Source organism: Chlorocebus sabaeus, chromosome 25, assembly GCF_047675955.1.
Source record: "Chlorocebus sabaeus isolate Y175 chromosome 25, mChlSab1.0.hap1, whole genome shotgun sequence".
In the NCBI taxonomy this organism is placed as follows: Eukaryota; Metazoa; Chordata; class Mammalia; order Primates; family Cercopithecidae; genus Chlorocebus; species Chlorocebus sabaeus.
In genome coordinates this window covers 17,453,015-17,467,888 of record NC_132928.1, presented here as the reverse complement: position 1 = coordinate 17,467,888, position 14,874 = coordinate 17,453,015, and the positions used below count along the sequence as shown (strand labels likewise).

General features: G+C 38.1%; 1 protein-coding gene across 1 annotated transcript in view; it reads left to right on the top strand.

The window, feature by feature from the left end:
• DTL (denticleless E3 ubiquitin protein ligase homolog) overlaps positions 1-14,874 on the top strand; it is a 67,325-nt gene that overhangs the window by 15,857 nt on the left and 36,594 nt on the right. The window contains exons 6-8 of the mRNA XM_007988509.3: positions 10,547-10,612; positions 12,605-12,717; positions 14,511-14,584. Of these exons, the coding sequence (XP_007986700.1) occupies positions 10,547-10,612; positions 12,605-12,717; positions 14,511-14,584 (253 nt within the window). The remainder of the gene's footprint in view (positions 1-10,546; positions 10,613-12,604; positions 12,718-14,510; positions 14,585-14,874) is intronic.

Below are 14,874 nucleotides of genomic sequence, written 5' to 3'. Positions count from 1 at the left end.
TTCTCTTTATTCTTTCATAGTTGCTTTTACCAAGCTTGAAGTGTTATCAAGGCCCAGGATTTGGTGTTTAGCCTTTTTTTGCTTTCAACCTATGCCTTCTTGGACAGTTTCATCTGTACCAGTTTTGTTTTGTTTTTCATTCTGCTTGTGTTGACCCAGATCTATAATCCTAGCCTTAACCTTTCTGCAGGTACTTCCGATTCAACATAGGAAAAACTGAACCAACAATTTCCTTCCTGAACTCATGATTTCTCCCTGGCAATGCCATCTTTTTCATCTTCTCTGGTATCACTTCCTTGAATAACTTCATTTAACATTTCTTATAGTGCGAGTCTGATGGTAATAATTTACCTTTGTTTTTCTTTATCTGAAAATGTCCTTATTTCATCATCATTCTTGAAGGACGTTTTTGTTGGATATGAAATTCTGGGTCAACAGCTTTTTTTCCTTTCATTGCCTGAAGATGTTCCACTATCATCTCTGCTTTCATTGAGAACTCTATGGTTGTTAAAATCATTTCCCTGTATATAATATGCTGTTTTTCCTGACTAATTTCAGGATTTTCTGTCTTTGGTTTCTAGCAGTTTGACTGTGGTATGTCTAGTCATGGTTCCCTTCACAGTTTTCCTATTTGAAGCTTGCTGAGCCTTTTGTATTTGTAAATTCCTTTTTACTGAATAGGGAATTTTTCTATCATTTCTTGAAATATTTTTTCTGGGCCAGGCATGGTGACTCAGGCCTGTAATCCAAGCACTTTGAGAGGCTTGAGGCAGGCAGATCACCTGAGGTCAGGAGTTCAAGACCAGCCAGGCCAACACGATGAAACCCCGTCTTTACTAAAAGTACAAAAATTAGTCGGGCGTTGTGGTGGGCACCTGTAATTCCAGCTACTCAGGAGGTTGAGGCAGGAGAATTGCTTGAACCTGGGAGGTGGAGGTTGCAGTTAGCTGAGATCATGAGTGTGCACTCCACACTCCAGCCTGGGCAACAGAGCGAGACTCTGACTCAAAAAAAAAAAAAAGAAAGAAATATTTTTTCTGCCTAATTTATTCATATTTTCTCTCCTCCCTGCTTCTTCTGGTACCTTAATTACTCATATGTATATATATATTTTCAATTACTCATATATTTGACTTTTCTAAATTATCCCATGCATCCTTGAGGTTTTCTTTTTTTTCAGTTATCCTAAATTTAAGATAAACTGAAAAAGCCATAACATCCATCCATTTAAAGTGCACGTTTTAGTGGTTTTTAGTTTATTCACTGAGTTGTGCAGCTATCACCACAATCTAAATGTAGAATCTTTTCATCAACCCAAAAAGAAACTTGAACATATTAGCAGTACTTTCACTCATTCCTTCCAACCCTATACAACCACTATAGTAATTTCGGTCTCTATAGATTTGCCCGTTATACACATGCATACAAATGGAATGATACAATATGTGATCTTCTGTGACGAGCTTCTTTAATTTAACATAATGTTCAGTTCTGTTTTTCTCTCTCTTCTTCATATTGAATGATTTCCATTAATTTGTCCTAAAGTTCACTTTCTCAGTTTTCTCCAGTCTGTTCTTAGGCCTATCAAGTGAATTTTTTCATTTCAGATGCATTTCAGATACTGGTTTTCAGTTCTAAAATTTTCTTATTTTTTTTTTAAAGACAGGGTCTTGCTCTGTTGCCCAGGTTAGAGGGCAGTAGCATGATCATAGGTGCATGCCACCATGCCTGGCTAATTTCTTTTTGTATTTTTTGTAGAGAGAGAGTTTCACCCATGGTTGGTCTTGAACTTCTGGGTCCAAGGGATCTGCCAACCCAGCCTCCCAAAAATGCTGGGTTTACAGGCATGAACCACGGTGCCTGACCTTCATCTGTTTGTTTCCTGCTGAGATTTATCATCTTTTTATTGATTGCAAATGTATATATTTTTTTCTTCCTTTTTTTTTTTGGTTATTGTTATTGTTTGAGACAGGGTCTCACTCTGTCACCCAGTTTGGAGTACAGTGGTGAAATCTGCTCACTGCAACCTCTGTCTCCCAGGCTCAAGTGATCCTCCCACCTCAGCCTCCCAAGTAGCTGAGGCTATAGGTGCATACCACCACACCCGGCTAATTTTTGTATTTTTTGTAGTGATGGAGTTTTGCCATGTTGCCCAGGCCAAGTGTACGTTTCTTTAACTCATTTAACATGGATATGTATCCTTTACAACCTTATCTGATAAATCAACATCTGGATTATCTCGGGATTGGCTTCCATTGAGAATAATTCATTTTCCTGGCTCTTTGTAAGTCAAGTAATTTAAGATTATATTCTGGACATTGCGAATGGTATGATGGATTCTAGATTCTGTTATATTGCTTAGAAAAGAGTAGGTGTTCCTTTTTTAACAGGCAATTCACTTGTTTAGATCCAAATTGAAGACTATCACACCTACAGGAGGACAGTGGATCTTATCTTAATTATTTTCTTTAGTTTAAGCCTCAGTTGCAAACTGCTTTCAGTTTCTCTTGCCCATATTGTACAGGGGTTAGCCAGAGACTTGGACTGAGTTTAAACATGGAATCATAATTCCATGGGTTCCCTTTCTCTAGCTGTATCCAGGTTTTCCCATCCCCTCACTCTCTGACTGTTCTTGTTGCTCCCAGTCTCCTTTTCCTGGTTCTTCTGGCTTGAAAGATGGCAGATTTTTTAATTTGCATTTTAGCTGCCTGGTATTAATGCTGCAACTTTGGCTGTCCTCAAGGTAAAACCACAAAAAAAAAAAAAAAAAAAACCAAAACAAAAAACCCAGTAACTTAACCTCAGGGCAATCATTTGCTAAAGATGTTGACTCTCCTCCAAAAATTGTATGTTTAAGAGGAAAGTGGGCTGGACTTGGTGGCTCATGCCTATAATCCCAGCACTTTGCGAGGCTGAGGTGGGCAGATCACCTGAGGTCAGGAGTTCAAGACCAGCCTGGCCAAGATGGTGAAACCCTATCTCTACCAAAAATATAAAAAATTAGCAGGGTGTGGTAGTGCATGCCTGTAATCCCAGCCACTTGGGAGACTGAGGCAGGAGAATCGCTTGAACATGGGAGGCTGAGGTTGCAGTGAGCCAAGATCGTGCCACTGCACTCCAGCTTGGGTGACAGAACGAGATACCATCTCAAAAAAAAAAAAAAAAAAAGGAGAAAGTGGTAACTTAAAGGGAGGAGTAAATTTTATCCCCAAACAACAGTTTCTATTTTAGGCAACAAATTCCAACAAAAGAGGGGGAAAATGAACCTGAGTGAGAGTCTGTACAACCAAAGCTGTTAAAAGGAATGAATAGTGCCTGACACTTAAAAAGTGCTGAATTAGATGAATGGTTTCAACATGGCTGATTAGATGCATCTGGCACTCACCTCTTTCACAGAGTGGAACCCAAATAGTGAGATATTATAGTGATAGTGAGATCGTAGATAATCACACTTCAAATAGATCATGTAAGAGAGAACACTGGGATTCAACAGGGAAGTGACAAGAAGCTCTGGAAGCAAGGAAGGAGGGAAAAGTAAAGCAGCCTATTTGACTGGGATCAGCTAGGAATCTGGAGAGGCTTCCTATGCAGGGAAAGAGGAAGTGAGACACACAGCAGCCCAAATACCTACTGTGAACCCTAATAATAATAGCCATGGGAGACCCCCTTGATGCTCATGGACCCTGAGACTAACATAGGGAGCTGCCTGGAGACTTCATGAAGGCATTGCTCCAGAGAGATATCATACTGGGTCCCACAAACCTCCAAGTCCTAAGCAGCTATAACACAGTTTGATTTTCAGAGCCCAGCCCCCACCAGACTGTGTCCTGCCCTGCCACCCAGGCTGAATTAGGAGCCACACACAGCAACCTCATTCCCCTGAGTGGAGGGGCAGCTGCACATTTTCACACTTCCCAAGGACAAATTCCACTGCCTGCAACCACCACCACTCTGAGCTGCCGCAGGGCAGAGGTGTAAGCGAAGCTCAGTCCCTTCACTGCCTGCCTATGGATACTCCCAGGGAAAGCAACCCCACTCTCCATGTCAGTACTGCAGCATAGCTGCTGCTGCCCCTTACTTGAGCATTCCACCGGAAGCCTGGGGATCACCCCACCCCTGCCTTCCATAGCCAGCACCTACAGGCACCACCAGGGTCACTGAGGGCAGTTCTACCCAGCCTAGCTTCATACCCGCCACTACCCAAGCACACCATCTGGGAAGCCTGAGGATTGCCCAGTTCAGTTCATCACCAGTGGTGCCTGAGCACTCCTCTTAGAGTCTGAAGTTGGGCCTACTCAATCTGCTGCTACCACCACAGATGGCATCAACCTGTACGTGCAACCTGCAGGTCTGGGGACTGGCCTGCCCAACCTGTCACAGCCACTGCCAGCACTAGTATGGAACACTTGGGTTCCAGGGGATTTTTCCATCACTGCTACTGTCATCACCCATATCACTCCACACCTGCTGCCCAGGGGCTCAAGAACTTGCCCACCTACCTGGCCCACTGCTGCCATTTGCAATACCTGAGTAAGCAATCTGAAGGCCCAAGAATCTACCTGCCTGGATCCATTAACACCAGTGCCAGTGTATGCTGCCTTGGAGCCAAAGGACAAGCAGGCTCAGACCACTGCTGTCACCACTGAGGCCTGAAGACTGGCCTACCTGGTATTTCAGTTTCTGGCAAAACTTAACCAGTCTGCACTAACAACCACACTCTAATCTACCAATGAAACCACAGATACCACTGACTCTATTTATGGCCAAAAGGAATGATAGAGACTATGCTACTGCATGCATCCAGAACCAAAGCCAAGTATCCTTTCCAACCGTCACCATAGATACATCTTCAGGAAAATGTTCTCCACTACAAACCAAATTCAAAAAATTGGAAGAAGCAACTGTTACACCAGGTGCACAAATATCGACATAAAAACACAGAGAAATTGAAAAGCAAGGATATGTGAGACATCCAAAGGAACACAGTAATTCTTCAGCAACAAATTCCAATCAAAAAGGAATTCACAAAATCCTGGAAAAATGATCCAGAATATTGACACTAAGGAAGCTCAGTGAGATACAAGAGAATTCTGAAAGACAATACAAAGAAACAGAAAAATAATTAAGGAAATGAATGAAGAATCTACCAAAGAGATAGGTATTATAAAATAGAGCTAAATTCTGGAACTACAGAATTCATTGAATGAAATACAAAATACCTTTGAAAGCTTCAACAATGCACTAGATCAAGCAGAAGAATCCCAGAACTTGAAGAAGTATTGAAGATCTTTTAAAATAACCTAGTCAGACAAAAATAGAGAAAAAATAATAAAGATGAATGACTAAAGCTTTCATGGCATATGGGACACTATAAAGTGGCCAAATATATGAATTTTCAGTGTCCCAGAAGACAAAGATAAAATGAAAGAGTTAGAAAGCCTATTTAACAAAATAATAGGTGAAAACTTCCCAAGTCTAGCAAGAGATTTATATATCCACATACAGGAGGCTCCAAGATCCCCACAAGTATATAATTCAAAAAGGTTTTTTTCCATGTCACATTGTAGTCAAACTGTCAAAAGTCAAAGACAAAGTGAAAATTCTAAAAGCAAAGAAAAAACATCTAGTCACCTATAAAAGAAACCCCACCAGACCTAACAGCAGATTTCACAGCAGAAATCTTACAGTCCAGGAGAGGATGAGATGATATATTCAACATGCTTAAAGAAAAAAACAAAAACAAACAAACAAAAAACCCTGCCACCCAAGAATACTACACCCAGTAAAATTATCCTTCATAAATAAAAGAGAAATAAAGTCTTTCCCAAACAAACAAAAACTGAGGAAGTTAATCACCATACATGGGCCATACAAAAATTACTTAAAGGAGTCTTATACCAGGAAGTGAAGAACAATATCTACTATTATGAAAATACAAAAACCACTGGTAAGCAGACACATGAGAGAGGAAAGACTGAAATGTTACCACTATAGAATACCATGAAACCACAATAATAAAATACCAGAGAAAGGAAGGAACAAAGGATATACAAAACAACCAGAAGTCAATCAATAAAGTTAGGAATAAGCCTTCACATATCAATAATATTGAATGTAAACATGTTAAACTTTCCATTTAAAAGATACAGACTGGGCAAATAGACAAACATGACCTAATTATATACTGCCTACAAGAAATGCATCTCACCTGTGAAGACACATATAAACTGAAAATAAAGGAATGTAAAAAGATGTTACATGCAAATGGAAACCAAAAGCAAGCAAGAATAGCTATACTTACATCAGATAAAACAGACTTTATGTCAAAAGCAGTAAGAAGAAATGAAGGTTATTCAATGATGATAAATCAATTCAGCCAAAGGATATATCAATTCTAAACATGTATATACCTAACACTGGAGCACATAGATATATAAAGCCAATATTATTAGATTTAAAGGGAGAGAGAGACTCCAGTGCAATAGCAGTTGAGGACTTCAACACCCCACTTAGCATTAGATATCTAGACAGAAAATTGGATTTAAACTGCACATTAGACCAAATGGACCTAACATATTTACAGAACATTTCATCCAACAGCTACAGAACACACATTCTTCTCATCAACAAACAGAATATTCTCCAAGATAGACCACATGTTAAGACACAAAACAAGTCTCAACACATTTTTAAAAACTGAAATAATATTAGGTATCTTCTGAGACCACAATGGAATAAAACTAGAAAACAACAACAAAAGGAAGTTTGGAAACTATAAATACATGGAAATTAAGCAGTATGGTATGAATGACTTGGGTCAAGGAAGAAATTAAGAAGGAAATTTTTACAATTCTTGAAACAAATGAAAATTGAAACCCAACATACCAAAACCCATGGGATACAATAAAAGCAGTGCTAAGAGGAAAGTTTATAGCAATAAGCATCTATACCAAAAAAGTAGAAAGACTTTAAAAGAATCTAATGGTGTACCTCAGGGAACCAGAAAAGCAAGAACAAACCAAACCCCAGATTAACAGAGGGAAATAATAAATAGCAGAGCAGAACTAAATAAAATAAAGACTTAAAAAGCAAGAAAAAGGGTCAGCAAAACAAAAGGTTGGTTTTTGGAAAAGATAAAATCAATAAAGTACTTGCTAGACTAACCAAGAAAAAAAGAAAGATGGTCTAAATAAAATCAGAACTGAAAAAGGAAACATTACAACTGATACCACAGAAATACAAAAGATCATCAGAAACTATTGTGTACAACTATACACTAACTAGAAAACCTAGAGGAAATGGATAGATTACAAGACACAACCTACCAAGACTGAATCAGAAAGAAATAGGAAACCTGAACAAATCAATAATAACAAGATCAAAGCAATAATAAGTCTTCCAGCAAAGAAAAGTTCAGGACCAGACTCTACCAAAAAAAAAAAAAAAAACAACCTCAGATCTAATAAATTCATTAAAAGTTGCAGGATACAAAATCAACATACAAAAATCAATAGCATTTCTATACATTGATAATGAATTAGCTGAGAGAAATCAGGAAGGCAATCTCATTTACAATAGCTACCAAAAAATAAAACACCTAGGAATAAATGTAGCCAAAGAGGTGAAAGATCTCTACAAGGAAAACTATAAAACACTGATCAAAGAAATTGAAGAGGAGACAAATGGAAAGAGACCTCATGCTCATGGATGGGAAAAATTATTTTCCCATGGGCATACTGCCCAAAGCAATCTACAGATTCAGTGCAATCCCTATCAAAATACCAACATCATTTTTCACAGAAGTAGAAAAAACAATCTTAAAATTTATGTGGAGCCAAAAAGAACCCAAATGCCAAAGCAATCCTAAGCAAAAAGAATAAAGCTAATATAGCTAAAACAGCATGGCATTGGCGTAAAAACAGACACACAGACCAATGGAACAGAATAGAGAATTCAGAAATAAATCCATGTATTTGCAGCCAACTGATTTTTCAATAAAGGTACCAAGAACATACAATAAATGGTGCTGGGAAAAGTGAGTATCCATATGCAGAAGAATGAAACTGTACCCCTGTCTCACTATATTAAAGAAAATCAAGATAGACTGGGCATGGTGGCTCATGCCTGTAATCCTAGCACTTTGGGAGGCCAAGGCAGATGATTGCCTGAGCTCAGGAGTTCAAGAGCAGCCTGGGCAACATGGCAAAACCCCACCTCTACTAAAATACAAAAAATTAGCTTGGCGTGGTGGGCGTGCCTGTAGTCCCAGCTCCTTGGAAGGCTGAGGCTTAAGAATCGCTTGAGCACAGGAGGCAGAGATTGCAATGAGCCAAGATAGCACCACTGCATTCTACCCTGGTTGACACAGTGGGACTCAGTCTCAAAAAAAAATAAAAATAAAAAATCAAGATGGATTATAAAGACTTAAATGTAAGACCTGAAACAAAAACTAGAAGAAAATTTAGGGAAAGCACTTCAGGATATTGGTTTAAGCAAAAATTTTATGGCTAAGAACTCAAAAGCACAGACAATAAGAACAAATAAATAGACTATACTAAACTAAAAAGCTTCTGCATGCCAAAACCTTTTGAATGGGAAGTATTTGCAAACTATTCATCTAATAAGGGAATAATATGTAGAATCTATACAAGGAACTCGAACAATTCAACAGTAGAAAAAACAAAAGAGTAGGCAAACACAGACTGGGCAATATGGCAAAACTCTGGCTCTGCAAAGAAAAACAAAAAAATTAGCTGGGCATGGTGGTGCCCTACTGTAGTCCCAGCTACTTGGTGGGACTGAGATGAGAGGATCACCTGAGCCCTGAGCGGTGATTACACCACTGTACTCCAGCCTAAGTGACAGTGAGATCCTGTCTAAAAAAAAAAAAAAAAAAGTAGGCAACATGAATAGACATTTCATGAAAGAGGACATACAAACGGTCAGCAGGTATATGAAAAACTGCTTAACATGACTAATAACCACAGTGAGATATCATCTTAACCCAGTTAGAATGGCTATTATTAAACAAAACAGATGCTGGCAAGGATGTGGAGAAAAGAGAACTCTTATACACTGTTGATGGGAATGTAAATTAGTACAGCCACTATGGAAAACAGTAAGATTTCTCAAAAAAAAAAAAAATTACTATTGATCTAGCAGTCTCATTATTGGGTATAGAGCCAAAAGGAAACAGTGTATCAAAGGGATAACTGCAGTCACATTATTGCAACACTATTCACAATAACCAAGATATGGAATCAATCTGTCTATTAACGAACAAATAGAGTTTTTAAAAATTGTAGTATATACACAATTTAATACTATTTGGCCATAAGAAAGAATGAAATGTCATTCACATCAACATGTTAAACAAGACAGGCACAAAAGATAAATTTCACATGTTCTCACTTATATGTGTGTGCTAAAACAATCTCATGGAGGTAGAGAATAAAATGATAGATAACCAGAGGCTGGAAAGTGAGTGGGTGTGAGGGTGGAATGAAGAAAGGTTGCTTGATGGATACAAGCATAAGGTTAGATAGAAGGTATAAGTTCCATTGTTCGAAACCTGACTATTGTCACCTTACAAAATATTGTATATTTCAAGCAGCTAGAAGAGACAAATTGAAATGTTCCCAGCACATAGAAATGATGAATACTCAAGGTGATGGATACCAGATACCCTGACTTGATCATAACACATTCCAGGCAGATATCAAAATATCACATATACCCCATAAATATGTAAACTATTATGTGTATCAGTAAGCAAAATTGCATGTTTTCAGTTTCCACAGAGCCCTCAGATAGTTGTTTTTGTGTTTTATCCCATTTACAACTAATGCAAGTGGATTAGTTTTAAGTGCTCACTCTTTCACACAGGAGGCAGGGGTTTTAAAGTAACCCCTTTGGCTTACTTTTAAAGAAGTAACCCCTTTGGCTTACTTTTAAAGAATAAAACATTACAGATAAATTGAAGTTCTCCTATAGTGCCTTCTCCAATCCCATTGCATCCCAGAGGCAGCCTCTTTCACAAACTTCATACGGATCTGGTCCATATTTTTATACTGAGCCAATACAGTTTAGAGGTTTGGAGTGTAAGCTGATTCATACTGCCAGGAATACCTTTACAAGTTATTTACCCTCTCTGTGCCTCTCTTGGTACCTACCTAATAAGGTTGATAGCAAGGATTGAGATAATTTGTATAAAACATGTGGGATAATAGCTAACATTTAGAATAATAAGCACTCTGTATTTTGACTCTTGCTTGTCGTTCTTAGTATAACCACTATATATTTTATATGGGTTTTAAAAATTTTACAGAGGAGTGATTCTATAAAGTTTTGGTTCAACATTAGTATCTCAAGCTCTTCGTAATCCTTTTTCCTATTTGTTATTGAGCCATATATTTTTAAATGTTTGACTCCAGTGCCAGATACAGTACCTAGCGCATAATAGATAGTCTAGGAAATTTAAATTGAAATATATGTGTCATTTACTGGTTTTGTTAACCTCTCAATAATCTGTTTATTTCCCGCACAGCTGTATTCTGTACAGGTGGAAGAGATGGCAACATTATGGTCTGGGATACCAGGTGCAACAAAAAAGGTTAGATTTTAATTCTGAGAGATTTGGAATTACCCTGTGCTTAATTTTGAGTGAAAGAGTTAGTGATTTCATCTGATTACCACCAGGGGGCGTGTACTCATAATTCCCCATTTCTACTCACTGTTCCAGATCTCAGGATCTTTGTCATTGTTACAAGTATTACACTCACGTATTTCTCTCATATTGTCTTCTGAATTATAATGCTATTTACCCACATTATTGATGGACTTAAAAATATTAATACGCAGCCTCACTGGTAAATGTCTTTAAATTTATTTTGGTTTTCAAGAATTTTTATTTTTTTTTTTATTTTATTATTTTTTTTGAGCTGGAGTCTCCGTTGCCCAGGCTAGAGTGCAGTTGCATGAACTTGGCTCACTGCCCTCTCCACCTGCTGGGTTCCAGCAATTCCTCTAGCTCAGCCTCCTGAGTAGCTGGGATTACAGGCACCTGCCACCATGCCTGGCTAATTTTTGGTTTTTTTAAATAGAGATGAGGTTTCACTATGTTGGCCAGGCTGGTCTCAAACTCCTGACCTCAAGTGATCTGCCCACCCCGGCCTCCCAAGGTGCTGAAATTACAGGTGTGAGCCACCATGCCCGGCCTGATTTTAAAGAATTAGATTGAATTCAAACATAAACTCATGGTTGTCTCGTGATGCCATTAAGCAGACAATGATGATTATCTCACTGTTCACGTTTAGTTAATTTATTAAAAATTTAGTTTCTACATTTTGAAAAATTGATAACATAGTTGTACATATTTTGGGGGGTATATGTGATATCTTGATACATATATAGAACATGAAATGATCAAATCAGGGTAATTGGGAAATCCATCACCTCAAACATTTTTCTTTGTGTTTGTTGGAAACATTACAATTCTTCTCTTCTAGTTTTTTGTTTTTTGTTTTTTTGGAGATGGAGTCTCACTCTGTCACCCAGGCTGGAGTGCAGTGGCGTGATCTCACCTCACTGCAACCTCCACCTCCTGGGTTCAAGTAATTCTCCTGCCTCAGCCTCTCGAGTAGCTGGGATTACAGGTGCATGCCACCACGCCCTGCTAGTTTTTGTATTTTTAGTAGAGACAGGATTTCACCATGTGGCCAGACTGGTCTGGAACTCCTGACTTCAGGCAATCTGCCTGCCTTGGCCTTCCATTCTTCTAGCTATTTTGAAATATATAATAAAATTATTTTGAAAATTTTAATAAACCTTATTTTGTAGAACAGTTTTAGGTTCACAGCAAAACTGAGCAGAAAGTACAGAGAGTTCCCATGTAGCCCCTGTCCTGCCCACACACAGGCTTCCCCACTGACAACATCCTATGCCTGAGTGGTACATTTGTTATATAATCAGTGAACCTATATCAACACATGCTGTCACTCAGAGTTTATAATTTACATTAGTGTTATATAGTCTTAGTATTACACATTCTGTGGACATTGACAAATGTGTAATGACACGCGTCCACCATTGTAGCATCATACAAAATAGTGTCACTACTCTAGAATTCCTCTGTGCTCCAATTATTCATCCCTACCTCCCTCTAAGCCCTGGCAACCACTGATCTTATTACTTCCCGTAGTCACATTTCCTCCATGTCATTTTATGGCTTTATCAAGCTCATTTATTTTTAGTGCTGAATAATATTCCATTATCTGGATGAACCACAGTTTATACATTCACCCACTGAAGGACATCTTTGTTTTTTGGTTTTTTGGAGATGGAGTCTTGGTTGTTTCCAAGTTTTGGCAATTATTAAAGGACATCTTGGTTGTTTCCAAGTTTTGGCAATTATTAAAGCTGTTAAAACATCTCTCCCTTTTTATACATTATAGTCTCACCACAGGAGATGTAGTGTAGCTGGCTCTGCTGGCTTCTAATTTCACCAATTTGGTCAAAAATTACTTAATATTGAAGTTTTATGTACACATGTTGTATTCAGCATGTAAGAATCCTGAAACCTAAATTTCCTTGGAATATCTTTCAGATGGGTTTTATAGGCAAGTGAATCAAATCAGTGGAGCTCACAATACCTCAGACAAGCAAACCCCTTCAAAACCCAAGAAGAAACAGAATTCAAAAGGACTTGCTCCATCTGTGGTAAGGTTTTACAGATGTATACATGTGTGCAGATCTTATCTGTAGGATAGAATAAATGGGAGGCTATTGATTAAGTGAATGAGAATCTTCATGATTTTCATTTGATATCAATGGTTTATTGCTTATTCAGTGCCTACATTTGTGGTTCTCAAATTCTAATGTTTAGTTCTTCTGAATTATAATTACATTTACCTATATTACTGATGGAATTAAAATATACGTAGGCTTGTTGATAAATATCTTTAAATTTATTTTGGTTTTAAATAATTAGATTGAATTAAACATAAGATCATGTTGTCTCATGCCATTAAGCTTTCAAGTGATGATTTTTTAAAAAATTTCAATATCTACATTTTTAAAAATTAATAACATAATTGTACATATTTGGGGGGGCACACTATGTATAATGATCAAATCAGCGTAATTGAGATAGCCATCACCTCAAATACTATGTACATCAGAGTTGCCTGAGGCACATGTTAAAAATTCACCTTACTGAGTCTCATCCCTAAAAATCTCTCTACACACACACACCCCTATAGTATAGTGGAATTCATTAGGAAAAGTCGGGGAGGAGTAGTTTGAGGAAGCATTTTAAGTACTGTGATGCAGTCTTCTGTGGGGAAAAATACCTGTTGTTTTCGTAATACAAACTACAGAGAGATACGTTTTTTTGTTTTTTGTTTCTTTGTTTTTTGTTTTTGAGACAGTCTCGCTTTGTTACCCAGGCTGGAGTGCAGTGGCGCGATCTTGGCTCCTTGCAAGCTCAGCCTCCTGGGTTCACGCCATTCTCCTGCCTCAGCCTCCTGAGTAGCTGGGACTACAGGCACCCGCCACCATGCCTGGCTAATTTTTTGTATTTTTAGTAGAGAGGGGGTTTCACCGTGTCAGCCAGGATGGTCTCGATAACCTGACTTCGTGATCCACCCACCTCAGCCTCCCAAAGTGCTGGGATTACAGGTGTGAGCCACCACACCCGGCCAGCTTATTTTTAAGCATTTGACAAAATATTATTAAATATATTGAGAAACACATGGGTAGAACATAGTACCACTCTAATAACTTACAGTCAGAGCTCAAACAATGCCCATAATATATCCTTTTTCTTTTAAAAAATTGCCCTTTTTCTCACTTTAATTTTTTTCATATTCGTGGTGTGTAGGGTACAAGTTAATATTTTGGGGGAAGTATGACTGCTAAGACATTAAGACTTAAAACTATACACCATGAACAGGACACAAGCATGAATGGAGGCAGATAGTGGAGGCCGTATGAAGTTAAAATGAGTAACATTTCAGACATTTAATCGGGTTCTGAGCCAAGATAACTTGTTAGGTAATAGCAATTAGGAGGTAAGACTCCACTGGGCCTCTTTTTCAGAGAACATGTAATAATCTTTTATTCATAATTCTTTTGATACTCCTGTATGATAATCTAGGTAGAGCAACATTTTAGAGGTTAAACCAGCACAAGAAAGTTAAATAAGTTTCCTAAGGATACACACAGCATATTAGTAGGGCTGAGTCTAACTAGATGCAGTAGGCTCAGACAAGCAAAATCTTTTAGTCACCAGTTTGTTTCTTGAGTACAAGTTGAAGTATTATATACTAAAACTTAATGATCCTTGCTAAAATTACCTCTTGGTCAGCATATATATCTGATTGAGCTCATTAGAGAAGACTTCATCTAAGTCAGTCTGGGGAGAAAAGTCGTTTTTTAGCACCTCGTTCTCTTGATGGTAAAGATTATGATGCTCAAGATAGAATCTTCTTTTTCTTTTCTTGTGCTATCAGGATTTCCAGCAAAGTGTTACTGTGGTCCTCTTTCAAGACGAGAATACATTAGTCTCAGCAGGAGCCGTGGATGGGTAAGAGTCTATTTCTTATTTCTTCCGACGAGATCTTTTTTTTGAGCTGTGATGGTACAGTCACATAGTCTCATTATAATTGAATGTGTGTGCTTTCAACTGTCTGCACAGCAAGTACCCCAAATGAGAAAAGGAACTGTAGATCACATTGGAAAATACCTAGTTGAAGGACTCTTGAAGGATAATTAAATGAAAGAATACATGTGTCACGCTTAGCACATTGTCTAGCACGTAAGAGCAGTGGTAGCTGCTGTTGCTATCTTAGAAAAGCTGGCTGGGTAGCTTGCTTG